Source organism: Propithecus coquereli, unplaced genomic scaffold (genome assembly GCF_000956105.1).
Source record: "Propithecus coquereli isolate 6110/MARCELLA unplaced genomic scaffold, Pcoq_1.0 Scaffold346, whole genome shotgun sequence".
In the NCBI taxonomy this organism is placed as follows: domain Eukaryota; kingdom Metazoa; phylum Chordata; class Mammalia; order Primates; family Indriidae; genus Propithecus; species Propithecus coquereli.
In genome coordinates this window covers 396,128-413,673 of record NW_012149130.1, presented here as the reverse complement: position 1 = coordinate 413,673, position 17,546 = coordinate 396,128, and the positions used below count along the sequence as shown (strand labels likewise).

General features: G+C 52.6%; 1 protein-coding gene across 1 annotated transcript in view; it reads right to left on the bottom strand.

Moving 5' to 3' along the window:
* Positions 1 to 6,356, bottom strand: part of TSPAN11 (tetraspanin 11) — a 39,653-nt gene extending 33,297 nt beyond the window's left edge. Inside the window, exon 1 of the mRNA XM_012651040.1 lies at positions 6,264 to 6,356. Coding sequence (XP_012506494.1) covers positions 6,264 to 6,347 — 84 coding nt within the window. The 5' untranslated portion in view covers positions 6,348 to 6,356. The remainder of the gene's footprint in view (positions 1 to 6,263) is intronic.
* Between the last annotated feature and the right edge of the window lie 11,190 nt (positions 6,357 to 17,546).

Sequence of the window (17,546 nt, the reverse complement as noted above, 5' to 3'; positions counted from 1 at the left end):
TCAATGCTCTGTTTAGTGCTCATCCGCCCCACACAGAGCTGCTCTGCCCAGGAAGCAGGTCCCCGGGCGTCTGGGCTGCAGCCAGGCCTGGAGTACCCGAGCTGCAGCGGGACAGCTCCCGCTGTTACCCCAGGCTCCCGCTTGCCTTGTCTTCCCCGCCATGGCCCTGTGCACATGAAGCATGCATCCCTCTCAAGTGTGACCCTGTCCCCTAGCGCATCCTGACAGCACAGAGAGGCAGAGGTGCCCCGAAGGCCAGGGATGTCCTAGACCATTCAGCATCACAAGAAAGGGTGCAGCAAAAAAATCAACCACCACGCTCCTCGCCAGCTCTTTCCCAGGAGGCAAGCCCGGGGAGAGGCAGAGGCCGCGGTGGCGGGCGGGTGATGTACGAAGCCAAGGGCTTCCTGGCCTCGGCAGGGAGGTCTGCAGAAGGCTCTTTCCTCCCAGGGCCTCCCCAGATCCTGAAGTGAGGGTCTCAAGCCACCTCACTCTCCTGCCACCTGTCTGGGCCTCAGGTCTCCCCTAAGGCGTCCCAGGGATTCCCTGGAGGCTGGGCCCTCCTGGCCCCGTGGGGCGGGACAGAGCTTCCCGCGCAGAGGCAGCCTCTCCAGCCAAGGGAGCTGCTCCCTCCGATCTTCCCATTGCCTGGCAGAGCTCCTGGGAGGCTGGAAAAGTTTTGATTATTAACAGAGCCAAGCAGCTAATTAAGATAATAAATTAGAGAACAACACTGCAGGGGTGATGGGAGCTGTAGGGAGCCGTGTAGGAAAAGGGAGGGGAAAGGAGAGTGTTTTCTAGGTGGCCACATACGAACGCCCGGACCACACTGTCTTTGCAGGGCCGTGAAACAGGCGTGCGAGTGCCGGTGTGTTTGGTTCCTGACCCAGGGCTGTACCCAAGGAAGCCTTTGTCGCTCAGTGGGATCCTGCGAGCAACACCGGGGTAACTGAATGCAAGGCGGGCCGGGTGACGAGGAAGGACTGCTGCTTGAGTCCTGCGGTGGGCACTGCTTTGGGTTTTGCAAACTTTGGAAAGTGACCTATTAGGGTTGTGAAATAAATTTAGTGGGTTGTAACCTGCACTAAAAAAAAAAAGTTAAAATATAATTCCAGTGCTATGGACAGAGAAAGCTGTTAAAGAGACTACAGAGATGCCCATTAGTCTAATCATAATATTAATAGTTACACCTAATAGCTAAGCACCAAGTATGTGCCATCGACTGTGGTAAACGTTTTTCTAAACACTAATCTCTAATTCATACAGGTTTTGGCATTCTCATTTAGCATATGAAAAACACAAGGCTCAGATTTAAGTGATTTGCCTACTGTCTTAGCTCAGGCAGCCATAACAAAATACCACAGATGGGGAGGCTTAAACACCAGAAATTTATTTATCCCAGTCCTGGAGACTGGGAGGTCCAAGATCAAGGTGATTCAGTTCCTGGCTGGGGCTCTCTTCCTGGCTTGATGACGGCTGCCTTCTTGCTGTGTCCTCGTACGGCCTTTCCTCAGCATTAGTTTGCGGAGGAAAAGGGAACTCTCCTCCTCTTCCTCTTCTTATAAGGCTCCCCATCCTATCAGAATGGAACCCAACCCTTATGACCTCATGTAACCTCACCCACCTCCCAAAAGCCCTGTCTCCAAACACAGTCACATTGGGGGTTAGGGCTTCAACACAGGAATTTTGAGGGGACATAATTCAGTCTGTAGCACCTAAAGTCCCACGGCTGCAGTCTGAACGCGAGCCCAGATTGAGCCTGAGTTTCCCACCGTTGCTCTGCTGCCTTGCGGATCCACGTGTGTCCCAAAGACACCACGGAAGAGTGCAAGACTCAGAGCTGGGGCAACAGAGCATGGTGGCCAAGCACAGGATGGGGGCCGGAGAGGGCTGGGCTCCAGCTCCGGGCAAAGCGTCGCACCTGCTATAAAGTAGGGCTCTCGTGGAGTGCTTCGCTGCCTGGGGTGCTGTCAGGATTAACAGGGACAAGCGCAGAGGAAGCCCACAATGGTAAGTTCCAGAAAAGCTGGGAACTTTGTTCCCTGATGTACCCCAAGTGCCTAGGCCCATGCTGGACACCTGACAGGTGCTTAATCAAAATGGTGGGATGAATTTTTAAATTGCCCTTATTATCACTGACCTGGTATTAGAATCCCTGGGTGCCAGCGTTAGCTTTATCACCACTATACGACCTTGGGCGAGAGTCTGCTCACTGTCTGTAAGTGAGGATAATAACGATACGGACCATCAGGGTTGACCTGAGGATGGCGTGGGATCACCACGCAAGGTCTTGGGTAGCCAGGGCCTTGCAGGTGCTGGGCATCACATGCACACGAGGCAGACATGGTTTGCCCTCCTCTCTGTGCTGGGTTTTGATAAAGACTGTGACAAGGTGAGGAGCTCTGTTCTGGGGGAAAGGAAGCTTGTGTTTTCGCCCCCCTCATCCCAGCTTGGGCAGTCTGCCTCTGCTCTGCAGGCCCGCTTTGGCGCTGGGCAGTGGTGGTGGCGAAAGGGGGCGAGTGGACTGCAGACTGGTGGGTGTCACTCTGCATCACCATTCTCTGAGGTAGGCAGAAGAGGCAGGAACCGTGGCCTGGGTGGGGGATCAGCCTCCAGTGTAGACACAGGTATTGCTGTGTGTCTAACGCCTTGAGAGGCTCAGGTGGGAGGACAGCCATTGGACTTTGGGGTGTGTCTGTGTGGGACGAAACCTTCTCTTGGGGGGCTGGATCCTCACCGGCCAAGGCCCCCTCCCTGGGGAGTTCTGGTAAATTCCCAGGGATTTGGGGCTCTGCCTTAGGAGGGGATGGGCTGGCAGTCTGCTCCACGTCTACTGAGGAGACTGCAGGCAGGTCCAGGGGACTGGATGCGAGGACAGGAGGCTGAGCATCCCCCATAGGGCCGAGTGGGTCTCTGGGAAGCTGGTCTGCAGGCCCCCGGGAAGGGGTATTTTTAACTGGAAGCCAGGAGATCTGCATGGGGACACTCCCCCTTGCTGGTGGCTGCTCTGCTAACACACTTGCTGCCCATCTGCCCAAGCTGCCACCCACACACCTTCTCCTTACCACACCCAAAGGATGCAAACACTGAACAGAGTCCGAGTCTGCTCTGGCTTGGAGGGATCCCTCATGGGGGTGACCACATCTACTGCCCAACCCTGCCTATAGGACCTTGGCACAGGCAGGATGTGCAAGGTCCAGGCACCCTTCCACAAATATTTTGGGCTGAACACCTCACGACAGCTGTAGGGACTAAAGGGCCCACGACCCTCTGGCCTCTCCAGCTATTGCCGAGCCCTCTTCTTCTCATGCCCAGCGGTGTTGTCTATGCTGATTCCACTTTCTCATCCCTCTACCTCACTGCTCTCCTGAAAGTGCTCTCCCCACAGCCACCAATCTTTGCTGCTAAGCCTGGTGGCCTTTTCCAGGCCTTAGAAGACTTGATGTTTCCTCACCCTTCAACCCTCCCTGATCCCTGGGTTCTCCTGATTTTAGTGCTTAAAGTTTCACACTCCGGGAACTCCCTCAGTTCAGGGCAAAGCGGGACCCCGGGGTCACCCTAGACTCCCCCCTGACCCATGCATCTCCGTCTCCCTGCTCTCCCAGGGGCTCTCACCAGTTCTCTGGCTGCAGCTGCCATCTGGGTGGGGAAGAGCCCAAGTCTGGGATGCTAGCCTCACTCTCTCCCCAGATCCAGACCCAAGAGCTAACTGCCTGCGGAGCATCTCTGCTCAGAGGTCTCCTGGCACCTCCAACTCACCGTGCCTACATCTGACCTCACCATCTGATCCCAACCCAAACTTCTCTGTCTGGTCTCTTGTTAGCATGATGAGCTCCACCATCCACCAAGGAGCTGCAAATCCCAGACACCTCTTCCTTCCCAACCATCTAATTAACGACATGATCTCATCAGTTGTACCTCCTGAATCCCTTGACTCTCTCCAAATGTTTTGATCCCCACTGTCACTCCCATGGTGCAGCTCCCCACCATCTCTTGCCCCGATCAGTGCAGAGGCAGAGGAATGCTGACAGCGGCTGCTCCTGGGATGGCCAGTGGTACGGGTTGAACTGTGTCCCCCAAAAGATATGTTTAAATGCTCAGCCCCAGTGTGTGTGAATGTGACCTGATTCAGAAATAGGATCTTGGCAGGTGTAACCGAGTTAAGATGAGGCCATTAGGGTGGGCCCTAATGCAATATGACTGGTGTCCTTATGAGAAGAGGAAAACGCCATGTGAAGGCAGGGACTGCCAGGGAGGACGCTGTGTGACGAGAGAGGAAGAGACTAGAGCGACGCAGCTGCGAGCCAAGGAATGCTGGGGTTTGCCAGGGGCCACCGGGAGCTGAGAAGAGGCAAGGACAGAGTCTACCAAGAGTCTCAGGGAGCCTGGCCCTGCTGACACCTCGATTTTGGACCTCAAGCCTCCGGAACTGACAGAGAATAAATTTCTGTTGTTTAAGCCACCCAGTTTACGGTACTCTGTTATGGTCGCCCTAGGAAACGAGCACAGTGAGATATGGGCAATTTTCATTTTCTTATACCTTCCAATATTTTAGAGTATATGTAGTGCATACTCAAGACTTTTATGATCAAGTAAAACAGTTATTCTTAAAAAGAAATGCTCATGGCCGGGCGCGGTGGCTCATGCCTGTAATCCTAGCTCTCTGGGAGGCCGAGGTGGGCGGATTGTTTGAGCTCAGGAGTTCAAGACCAGCCTGAGCAAGAGCGAGACCCCGTCTCTACTAAAAACAGAAAGAAATTAATCGGACAACTAAAAATACATAGAAAAAATTAGCTGGGCATGGTGGCACATGCCTGTAGTCCCAGCTACTCGGGAGGCTGAGGCAGAAGGATCGCTTGAGCCCAGGAGTTTGAGGTTGCTGTGAGCTAGGCTGACGCCACGGCACTCTAGCCCGGGCAACACAGTGAGAATCTGTCTCAAAAAAAAAAAAAAAAAAAAATGCTCATTAAGAATCGTAAACACCCGAGTGGATTTGCTTCTGAGAACTGAAACTATCCACAGCACACAGTTGACTGACTGGACCAACGCAGCTTTATCTTCCACTGTCTGCATCACCAGGACTTCACTCTTCCAGAAACTCTCGCCCAGGAAGATAGAAGTTGCAAATAATTTTATCGTTCATGTCAGGAACTTTGCAAACAACATTTAAGCAAACATCAGATTGTTCAACTTTTTAATAGATAGCATCTAATGACTGTTCTCCAACATTCTTCGAAACGCTGGCCTTGCTGTGTCCGCCATCCTAAACTCCTACGTCATGGTCCTTGCCAATCTTAACCAAGGCCCCACAGGGGAGACCCTGAAAACTCAGCCATATCCCACTTGCACTTGCCTTTCTGCGATGCTCCTGACTCTGTCCAGGGAGAGTCAGCAGGAAGCCCAGCTCTGCCTCATCCGTGGGTTGACTTGGTGGTATTTTCAGGCATTTGACATCTAATATATTCAAAAGACTGCATTTACTGACTGCAAACCCAAGAGGTCAGGAAGTATCCCTGAACTGTAGCTGGGGAAACAGACTCCTGGATCTTAAGGAAGTTGCCCAAGGCCACACCACTGGTGGACCACAGTGCCGAGGTCCAGCTGACCGCAAAGCCTGCGCTCTTGGTACTTTCCCGCCTTCCCAAACTTGCTGAGACTGTAATACGCAACGCACACACTCCAGCGTCGGGCTGTTTCTGGGACCTGATGGTATTCTGCTCCCAATTACCCAGATAACTGCCTTGAGTGGACAGACTCCACACTCCCCCGGCAGATGTCATCCCGGCAGGTTTCCCGAGGGGAGTCGCCATAGAGACCATTTCCACGGCAAGCAGCGCAGCCGGAGCCCCAGGATTTCTGCTTCTCTGCCCTGGGCCTGGGCAATGTTAGCCAGGAAAGGCCAGTGGGCTGCGGTGGAAAACAAGCCATCATTTCAGACGGGCTACTTCCCACAAGGCACTGCCGCAACAGGTTGGCAGGGGAGGAAGAAGTGGCCCCTTTTGTATGGCAGCGCTGACCGCAAAGCCCATTGTTTGTGCCTCTATTCAGAGGCCGCGTGGTACGGGCTCCGTGCCAACCTGCAGACCGGGTTCTTTTCTTCCTCCCAGTAGCACACGTACATATTTGCTTTAAAGTGGGCAGAATTTGCCCACGGGTGGTCTTTGATTTGGAAGAAATCAACCTCAAAGCAGTGACTCACAAGAAACAAAGATGGCTTGACTCACTCGGTGCTCGGGAAGGGGATGTGCGTGGAATCCACTTACCCAGAAGAAGAAGTTAAAGACAAAGAGTAAATACTTCAGGTAGACAATCAGCCAGTCGGCCTGTTCCGTCTTGTAGTGGGCCATGCTTGCTGTGCCTGCAGAGAAGACATATGTGTTGGGCCAGGGGACCGCGGAGAACCTGCCCTTCCCAGAGCCAAGCACCTTGGAAAGCCCCCTTCAAAGGGCTTATCAAGGCTGTGGGTGTGCAGCACGGGGCAAGATCAGGGAACTGCAAAGGCTGGTGGGAGACGAACTTGGGCAGAATGTGCTGGACCTTTGGATCTCGGTTTTGTCCTCTTGACAAAGGTCCAACCTACAAGTCTTCCACAGATCTTGTACTGGCCTTGATGTATTCTTATTCTCTTTCTGTTTCATCAGGATTGCAGGACACAAGTTTACCTATCCTGTGCGCACACACACGCGCGCACTCGGCAGGGCTGCTCTGCATTGGAAACTTGTGCTCTGCGTCGTGTGAACGGAACTCTGCATCCACAGGTGCGGCACGACCCCACGTAGAGCATCTGTGCCAGAGAGGACCTCAATGCCGCCCAGTCCACCCCACCTGGCCCCTCCACCTTGACTTTCCAGGTGGGGAAGCAGGTCCAGACAGGCCTGGTGGTTTGGCAGGAGGAAGTACAAGAGCCTCTGGAGTCTGACTCCCTGGGTTCAAATCCTGATCTGTCACCAGGTGAGTGATACTTTGGGCAAGTTACACAATGTCCCATCCCTCAGTGTCCTCATCCATAAATGGGGATAACAATGATACTTTTATCATAAGGTTGAAGATTAAATGAGTTAATCTGTGTGACGTGTTTAGCACAGCTTGGCACATAGTAAGTGTTCAATAAACATTAGCTACTATTATTACATGTCACAGAGCAGGGACTAGCACCTAGGACTCCAGTCTATCTCTGTCCCAGCACCATCTTCCCATGCTTGTCCCGACACCCACCGAGGGACCCTGGGAAGCAGGACACGTGTGGTGGTGACAAAGGAGGAGGCCCGGCAGTCCTATTTGCCTCGCAGCCCGTCTGAGCCTCTGTAACTCTGACGCCTTGGACGCTCCTCTCCTTGAGCTCTGTGTACCCCTGGGCACCTGCACCCCGACACTCACGGAGGAGCTGCTCTTTAAGAAATCGTCCCCATTTTGAAAACCTCTTTTATTTCCGAACCATCAGCAGTAACGAGGGCCTGGTGCTGCCCACTTCCATCTCGCCCTGCGCCGCTCCCCAGCCCCCGCTGGGCCCTCCTTTCGTCCCCGGCTGGGGCTGGGCCAGGCCCAAATTACTTTCTCTGAGCCACTGCTCTGCCTTTTATTTCAAGCTCCTGGGCTCCGGGAGAGAGGAAGAGAGAAAGAAAAGGTGGCTGTCTTATTTGAGATTTCTATTTGCAGACCTTGAAGAAGGTAATTTAAGACTTTTAGTCTTCTCGTTAAAAAAAGACAAAACCCATTTTTCTCCGAGTTAGTCTGCGAGGCAGCGTGGTGGAAGAAATACAGGAGGAGCAAGAAAAGCAGCCTGTAAAAACCGGGATAGCGGGGCCGGCCGGGCGATGGAAGAGGAGCTAGTCCGTGGTCCTTCTGCCCTGATGGGAGACTGGGGGCGGCGTCCTCTCGGCCACCGGAGGCCCTTGGCAAGCTGACAGTGTGGTGGCCTGTGGATTCCTGCCACAGAGCCATCTCTCGACCCGCGGCAAAGGGGCCTGAATGACCACTCAAACCAAGGGGGCAGGCTGCAAAGGAAAACTATATTTTCAAAAAAGAACCCCAGGCAGAAGACAGGACTTAACACAGAGAAATATATTTCTAATGGCAAAATTTCAGCCACTAGTGGTAGAGAAGATAGAGCCACAGAATCCCAGGGTTGGGAACACCTCTGGGCTCACTTAACTCAACCTTTTACAGAAGGAATGAGGAAGCTAATATGTCTGATTCAAGACAGACTTTTAAATGACTTCTCTAAAGTCACATGCGTAATTGGTAGTCACAGTTTCCTAACCCCCTCTGTTCAGCACTCCTTCCCCCATAACACCCCCAACACGTGTGGGGTCCTGTGCTGGGGTGGCAGAGGCCCCAAAGAAGTATCAGTGCCGGCTGGGAGCCAGATGCCTGGGTCTAAAAGCTAGCCTTGCCATTTACCGGTTGTGTGACCCTAAGCAAGTTACTTAACCTCTCTGTGCAGCTAACATTCATTGAATATTTATTACGTGCCAGGCACAGAACTAAGTGCTTTGCCTACATTATCTGGATCCATGTTCCCAACACTCCTATGTATTAGGGTTATTCCCATTTTGTAAGATACGAAAACTGAGGATTAGACAGGTTACACAACCTGTCCAAAGTCACACAGCAAATAAAGGGCAAAGTCAGGGCTGAATGAGGAACCTCTGCCTCTGGGCTCAAGCTTCACACAGCTGCCAGGAAGGGAGGAGGCGAAGGCCAGAGACTGCTGGTTTCCCTAGTATTTGTTCTCCCCCTCTTCTTTAGGAATAGAACCTCTCAATTTTCGTTGGGTACGTGGCTGCCTGGAGCAGATGACATTTCCTAGCCTCGCTCTCTGGTAGGTGCAGCCAGGATTAGCGGCTGGCAGGTGAGTAGCATAAAGGCTGAAGTGGTATATGCACCTTCTTAGAAGTATCATTTTTTGAGTATGTTTCATGTGCATTTGAAAAGAACGTGAATCCTCCCATTGTAGGGTACAGAATTTTGTATGTGTCAATTAGATCGAACTTGTTAATTGCACTTTTCTCATCTTCTGTAGCCTTACTGATCTGCGCCTGCTTGTTCTATTGGCTGTTGAAAAAGGCATAGGGCAGATTCCCACTATGACCATGAATTTTTCTATCCCTCATTTAATTCCGTTGTTTTTGATTCATATATTCTGCAGATATTTTATGGGGTACAAACAGATTTGGAGCTGAGATGCCATTCTGGTGGATTGATTCCTTTATCATTAACAAATGTCTTTGTCTCTATTAACCAGAAGTATCCTTACGGTGGGTGGGGGCATGTCTCTCTTCCTGTTGGGAGGAAAGCAGATGTCACAGCTGCAGCCGTCCTGAGCCATGAGTGGGAAACCGTAAGTTGAAAAGGACAGCGCACGCTAAGTTCGGAGTCTGGGTCTCAGATGCTGTAGAGCCGCCCTGCCGTCTCTGAGCTGCTGGCCTCCAGACCTGGTTTACATGAGCGAACAACAAACCTGTAGCTTCTTTAAGCAACGTGTTTGAATATGCTGTTAGTCACGCTGACTCCATCCTGCTGTGGTGGAGGGAGCAGCGGGTTCCAGGTGTGTGAGATTGTCACGTGCTGGGGCACCGCTGGTGGGGCAGTGAGACTAGAGCGTGCTTTGGGACAGTGTCACCAAGCTCTTTTGACGGTACACCCACCTCAATTTATTTATAAATTTTATTCATGTACTACTGTCTATATATAGTAAATATTCATCAAAGCCTCATTTTGCCTTTTTTAAGGATAAAAATAATTAGGAATAGGAATTCTAGTAAGTTCTCCCCGCACCCTGGTGTATTGTCTGCCTCCACTTTGGAGACCACTGGTGCAGAGTGTGAGTGGAGGGGTGAGAGCTGAGGGTTAAGGAGGGTCAGATCAAGAACGGCCTCACGTGCCAAGCTCAGGGACTTGGATTCGTGTCCTGAAGGTGATGCCGAGCCCAGGAAGGTAGTGCTTAAGTCCAAGAAAGAGATGGGGGGGTGGAGAATGGGAAGTAGGGGACAGACACCTGAGCAGCATGGAGGGAGGCCCCCTCAGCAGGCAGTGTGTGCATGGAGGAGGCAGGGGAGGAAAGACCCCAAAGAGCTCTGCCTTCTACGAAGGGAGTGAGCAGAGGACGAGGGACACCAGGCAGGAAACTGACCTGCAAGGGAGGGGGTAGGAGAAGCAGGGGGTGCAGGATCCCAGAAGCCAGGGAAGAGGGGGTGGGCCACAGTGCCCCGTGCGGCCAAGAAGTCCCAGTCCCCTTAGGACTAGCGAGGGCTCACCTGCGCCGGAGCAGCATCCGTGGAGCACAGATGGTGGGTTAGGGATGCACCAGGAGAGGGGAGGAAATGCAGACCCCAGGAGGATAGTTTCAAGGCTGGAGGAAGCAGCTAGAGGCCAGGGAAAGGAAGTGCTTCTGTGTTGTGAAGAAGGGAGGCTCAGGCATGCCTAGTTCCAAAGCCCAGGCGCTTAGCTCTGCTGCCCCTGGGGAAAGGGGATGGGTGCAGGAGGGCAACCGGAGGCGCTCCCAGCCCCCTCCCCAGCTGTCCTAATGGCTTCCCCTCTCTAGGGCCTTGTTGCACCCCCCGCCCCGTATTCCTGTTTAGAGGGTGATACATGGGGGTGGGCATGGGAATGGCTGCCGCAGCCCCTGGAAAGCAAGGTAAACGCATGCCACTCGATGTGGGCTCACCTCCCCCTGCCAGTGAACGGGGGGACCAGGGCTTTGGATGATCCCCCGAAATCATTTCCACTGAGCTTTGAGGAGTGTCTGACGATTTCTGGGAAGCAGACCGGCCTTCCTACGTGGGTGTTATTTCTGTTCCTAGGAGTTGGGAGTTGACTTCCTGAACCACTGGGAGGAAGTGTCCCTAAGGGTCCAGAGGCAGACAGTGGGGGGCAGGCACGCCCACCCAGGGGGTGGTCAACACCTGGCGCAGAACCACGGACAATGTGAGGACAGAGGAGAGGTGCCTGTACCCCCAGATCCCCAACCTCAGCCAGGCTGCTCTCTTCTTTGGCCTCTGAAAGGCGTGTCTTGTTCACGCCGAGCCCTGAATCTGACACCTGCTCCTTTCTGCCCAGTGCTTCAGGGCTCAGAGGGGTCCCACCTTCCCTGACCCCCACTGCAATGCCCGGGGCCCACGGACTGCAGCAAGTGATTGGGTCCTTTTCCGTGCCTTATTGCTTTGTGTCACCGGGTTGACTGATTTCGACTCCGACAGCCTTCCCCGAGCTGTTGCTGGGACGAGGCGGGTGCTGCTCGGTGCAGCCAGGATCTGTTTTCCGGCTCTGCCCCTTACTTCTGCCTGCGCTTAGGCAAGTTGCCGCCCTCTCTCGGGGTCTATTTTCCCATCTGTGGGGTAGCGCAGTGGTTCTCTTAAGCAGGCATCAGAATTATGTGGAGGGCTCGTTAAAACAGAGATTGCTGGGCCCACCCCCAGGGCTTCTGGTTCATTAGGTGTAGGACGACACACTGGGGAATTTGTTCCCAGACAGGGAGACCGCTGATCTGGACTTACCCAGGACAGAGGGATTTCTTGGAATACGGGAGCACTGTTCAGTGTTCAACCTGGGTAATCCCAGGAAACCAGGGTGGTTGGTCACTCTGCTCCCAGACGCTGCTGGTCTCAGGACCACACTTTGAATCAATGTTCTTTAAGGCCCCTTCCAGTTCGCAAAGTCCACGCCCTGCGCTGCAAGGATCCTTCGCATCTGAAGCAGACATAGCTGAGTCGGGTGGGGCACGAGGGGGGGCCTGTCCCCTCACACAGATGCAGTTAGAGCACAGTTCCCGTGGAAATGTCAAAGATTTCCCACACAGCCTGATAACAGGCCCCGGGGTGCCTTTTCCTCTGGGCCTGGTTCTGACTGGAGAACAAAGCTGGGATTCAGGGGCGGCCAGCAGGCCCGGGGCCTGCTAATGTCACAGTCAGGACCCGCCACAGGACAGCTCAGAGAAGCAACCGCAAATGCCTTGATGGTGAAGTGATGTATTTTGGGGACTTTCTTCTGGGCCGGATGTGTAATGTCACGGGCTGTGACACTCGGGGATTTTGTCTTTTCTAATTCTGCCCCTGCCCCAAGTGAATGAGGCTCAAAGTGCGGAGAAGATGAGGGACATGTAGGAAGGGCCCAGCTGGCCGGCCAGACGGGGTCTGGTGAGCAGGGCAGGGCTCCGGCCGGGGGTGGCGCCCAGGAGCGGAGTCCGCCCCGCAGGGCTGTGGGCTGGCGGGCAGAGCTGCGTGCTTTCATGTGGTGGGCGGCGGGGGGTGGGGAGTACTTGGGAGCTGATGTAATAAATTGTACTTAGATACGAGGCATTGTCAGGCCCTGGCCAGCTGCATCCTTCACTCCTTCCACAAACACGTACTGAGTCCCCTTGTGCCAGGCCTGGTGCTCAGAACCCCCAGACTTGCTCCGTGAGGAGCTCACAGCAAACCGTGGAGGGTGGGGCACAGGCACAGACCCTCCGGACAGGGCTTCCAGAGAGATGCTGGCCAGTCGTGATGGCAGCACAGAGGAAGTGGCGTAAATTCCGCCAGACTGGGGTGGCAGGGGCAGGTGACAAAAGGAAGGGGCATTTAATCTGGTCCAGGAGGACAGGCAGGGTTTCCACAGGTAGCAAAGGAGGGGGCTGACCAGGCAGAGGGGATGGCGGGCACTGGTCTGGAGGAACGGGAGGCAGGAAGGGCTGGGAAATCAGGCTAGGGCCTGGAACCATCTGCGGGCCACACTCAGTTGGGACTTTTTCCCCGTCCCCCATACTCTCTACTCCTGGGACCTCACCCACCGCCTGTCCTCTGTCCACTCCCATTAGCAAGACTCAGGTTGGGGTGCCCCGACTCTGCATTCCCTGATCGGAGAGCACCCCACACCCAGGGGGAGGGTTTCTGGGGAGCTTGTGCTTCTAAAATGAAAACGACATGTATATTTCACTTAACATGACGTCCTCTGGGTTCATCCGTGTTGTCACAGGCAGCAGGATGTCCTCCTTTTTTCAGGCTCAGTAGTATTCACTGCGTATGTACATCACATTTTCTTTATTCACAGGAATAAGTTCCCTGTGGTGGCTACTGTGAATAGTGCTGCTGAGAGCACCAGAGAGCGGGTCCTCTTCCACGTACCGACTTTGTTTCCTTTGGATAAACTCCCAAAGTGGCTCCTGTTCAGTGAAATCGACCAGGCACAGAACGACAAACACCTCATGAGCTAACTCATGTGGGATCCCCAAGCAATGGAGAAGCTGGTCCCACAGCAATAGAGATTAGAATGGGGGTTACCGGCAGCTGTGGTGTAGGTGGGGGGCGCAGCGGGGAGACGTTGGCCAAAGGATACAAAATTGCAGCTAGATAGGAGGAATAAGTTCAAGAGATGTATTTTACAGCACAGTAACTATAGTTAATAACATATTGCGTTTTTGAAAAGTGGTAAGAGTGGATGTTATGCCTCTCGCCACAGAAATGATAATATATGAAGTACTACATATGTTCGTTAGCTACATTTAGTCATTCTGCAATGTATATATACTTCAAATCATGTGGTACGCAGTAAATGCATACAGTTTTATCTGTCGGTTTAAAAAAGAGAACAAAAAGAGCCCCCCAAAACTAGTGTGTGTTTGCTATCGGAAAAACCAGACCCCACCTCGCCCCACCCCTTCAGTTAAATAAGGGCCAGTTTCCAGCTTTGAGTTCTTAGCTGACAAGAGGTCATGTCTGCACAATGGCCAAGAACAGCTGGAAAGGAAAAAGAGTCTAAGTGGCTGAATTTATAACTTAATTTTGGCTTCTAGTGAAACATGGCTACGGGCCCTGCATGTCTACTTTCTCCCCTCATGCAACCCTGTCCTTCTTTGCCCTTGTTTCCCTCTTATTCAATTTTCACTTGCCTAACCCATTTTTGGTGGGTAGACAGTGCGACAGTCTGTACTTCTGAAGCGGTCGAAGAAGGGGGACCGCCTCAGCCCCTCAGAATGGGACAGCTGGAAGGAGCCAAAAGGATCCCTCGCTCAGCCCCTGTGTCCGAGAATAGGATGGGGAGGTCGCATTGCAGTCAAAGTCACGCTGCAGATTGGTGCTGGGGCAGGACCTGCTCTCCTGTCCCCCAGGCTAATGTTCTCTCGACGGCAGTCAACAAGATGTTAACTGGGTGATACGTTAACAATAATAAACAACATATTTACTAAATGCTAACTACATGCTAGGCACTAAGTGCTGTATGTACATTAGTAAATCTATTATAATACTTAAAATAGTGCCACGATGGGATCATTATCCCCTTTTACAGAAGCAGAAACTGAGGCACAGAACAGTGCATGGCAAGCCAGACACGTGAGATATATGCAGAGCAGATGTTTGACTTTTCCCTGGGTAGGTTTAATTTTGGTTTCTTGCAGCTTCTTTTAGCTTGGGGTCTCTAGTGCAAGCTAAAGTGAGGGATCTTCCCTGTGCAGAGAACCCAGTCGGGAGCTGCGGGAGGTGGCAGGGCCAGCGTCCTCTGACCCTGGCAGGATCCCACGACGGCTGTCACTACAAAGAGATCAAATGCTTGGGGATCCCTCTGGAGGGAACCTCGCCCTTCTCCCCGGTCCTCTATCTCCTTGACTTTGAAGCCAGGGATCCAGGAGCTGCTAGTGCCACGTGAGACACAGGCTAGCCTAGGGTCTCTGGGCAACCACTGGACTTCTCTTTTATACCAATGTGTTTGTTGCGTGCAGGTAAATGAACACAGGCAGCTCTTTTGGACCAAACAGGGTTTGATTGCTAACTATATAGTTTTGTGGATGGTGCTGTAGGTGGAATGTGAATTAAAATCCTAGCACTAGGAATTCTTAGTCTTTATGCCCTGAAAGACATGTTTTCCTAAGTATATGACTATTTTCTGCTTCATCTGCAAGCCCCAAATTGTGCTGCATGTACTGGCCAGGTGAGTGGTTTGGCGTGTCCTTGTTCCCTACGTGTATGACACACAGAGTCTCTGGAGGATCTGCCTGTAGACGGGCATCGCTTTTTGCTGTGTTTGTTCTAGGTTCTTTTTCTCCTTTTTTTAAAATTGCAATCTGACCTATGAAAGGAGGACTTCTCCAGGACTTGTGATGAGCATCAGTGACCAAACACACACAAAACAGTACTAGTCTGCAGGGTGAGAGGATCTGGGTGTGAATACCAGCCACCACCTGCAGCATTGTGACCTCTGGAACCTCAGCTTCCTCCTGTGAAATGGAGACGCGGCTGGGCTGCCTTTGTCTCCCGTGCGTGGTGGCTGTGAGGATCCAATGGGATGCAGGATTGGCAGGAACCGTGCGCACTGCAATCATACAGCTTTGGTGCCAGACAACAGCAAAGGAACAATTAAACCCAACTTGCTAAGCACTTCCCGAATGAAGGGCAATGGGAAAAGGGCACGTAACCCTAAATAATGCACCGGCCAGAGCCCGTCTGTGAGGGCTGGGGATGCAGTCTCAGGGTCCCCACCCTGCCTGCTAGTGGGCTCCACCCAGATGGTCACGAGAGGAGACCCTGTTTCCAGGTGACTGTGAAGAATCCACTTGCAGAAAATAAAGACCTTAATTTAACAAAGTGGATTGGTTCAGACAGGAAAGTTGGGGGGGAAAAGGCAACAGCTATAGTGAACATTAAGCACCTAATCTCAACACAGCAGCAAGGCATTGCAAAAGGAGCACGCTTGGTGGGGTGGGAAGAGGCACCCCAAGGCAGGGCTGCAGCCTGGGTGTCCACTGGGTGGGGCTCCGCCAGGCAGCACCAGAGGGCCTCTGTCATCCCACACGGCTAATGAGGTCACTGAATCCAGAAGGTGATGGCTGTCTTGGTGCTCGGGTCACCCCTAGACATTCCTTCCCTTTTCACCAGCACCTACCCCCTCGCCACCCCCTGCAAGTTAAGGAGGGCTGGGCTTGTACCCAGGGACCTGGGTTCTGGTCCCACATCTGTTTCTAACTTGCTCTGTGCTTTTGGGCTTCAGTTTTCATCGACAAAGCTGGAATGAGTAACTTCCTTACTGGGGTGGGTAAAGATGCTGCTTCATTCCAAGACTTACTCCTGGCACAGTAGTTCTGATTATTTCTGCATCACCTAAAGCTCTGTGTATTTCACTGCGTGCCTAGGAATAACAGTGGCTAATGTTTATCGATCAAGTCGCCAGGGATGGTTCTAAGTACAGTTGTCCCTCGGTACAACTTGGGGCATTGGTTCCAGGATGCCCAGCGTATACCAAAATCCGAGCACACTCAAGGCCCGCGGTTGGCCCTCCATATATGCAGGGTGCATCCTCCAAATACTGTACTTTCGATCTGTGTTTGGTTGAAAAACATCTGCATATAAGTGGACATATGCAAACCCGTGTTGTTCAAGGGTCAACTGTACTTTCTAAGTATTCTCTCTTAATCCTCACAACAACCCCATGAGGTAGGCAGCTCACTGTCCCCATGTTACAGAAGAGGACAGGGAGACAGAGGTTAATTCCAGTGTACACCTAGACATAATTATTAGTAGTGCTCCTGTTCACTTAAAAGATGTCCCAGGTTAGATGCTAAATCGTGGCTCTTCATCATGTTACGCCGCTCATCAACAATATCCAATAATACTCCTCAAGCTCCGAATCTTTCTGCCCCATCCCCTCCACACTATACGTTTCTCCAGCTCACTTCCTGCTCTGACATCCCACGGTCACCAACCCCTATATCAAGCCCCCTGTTATTTGATAAAAGCTCAGCTGAGTTCTGGGTCCTGAACACCCAACACAGCACCTGATGCGTGTGTCAGATGTCGAATGAATGAATGAATGAGCAAATGAACAAATGCACTAAGGACCCATGTGAACGCTCAGCAACTCTGAGAGCTACACAAATATTTCTCACCCCATTCATGCTCTCACCCAGTTCCCCAAGAAACCTAAGTCAAAGACAACAGAAAGGAGAGAGGCAAAGCTTACACCATCACTTCTGCGGTCCCTGCCTATGCGAAAGCGTGGGACGCGTTTCTGCAGAGACGGGTTCAGTGCAGGCATCGGCCAGTTCTCCCAACAGGGCCTCCTGGGAAAGTCTCGCACCAGCCAGCCCAGGGAGCTTCTGTGGACTTTTTCTCCCCAAGCTTTCTCTGCCTTCTCCGCATCCTCCTCTCTTTCCCCTAGACTTTTAATTTCAGCCTCAGATGAGAAACACGGACCTATGTCCATCATACATCAGAGCAGAAAATCCTTTTGAAATTAATTCAAACAAGGCACAAATGAGAAGGGGACAGTTCCCTTGACGGGAAACACCCAGGGCATAATCAGGCACTTCCTAGAGGAGTTAGACCTCAGCAGAAACCCACAGGAGGGGGCGGCTTTGACTGATGTTGGAAACGAATGTGCATTCTGCCCCCACTCCCAGCCCCACGGCCTCTTTTTCTTCCCTTTGCTATGGCCCTTAAAAATGGATCCACAGCAGAAGCTGGGAAAGCCCAGAGCCCCGAAGGCCACCATCGGTGGGATCTCAGCGTTGACACACACCAGTGGCTCCCTTCTCCTCCTGCTGCAGAACTTGGCACCACAGAGGAGCTGTTAGAGACCGA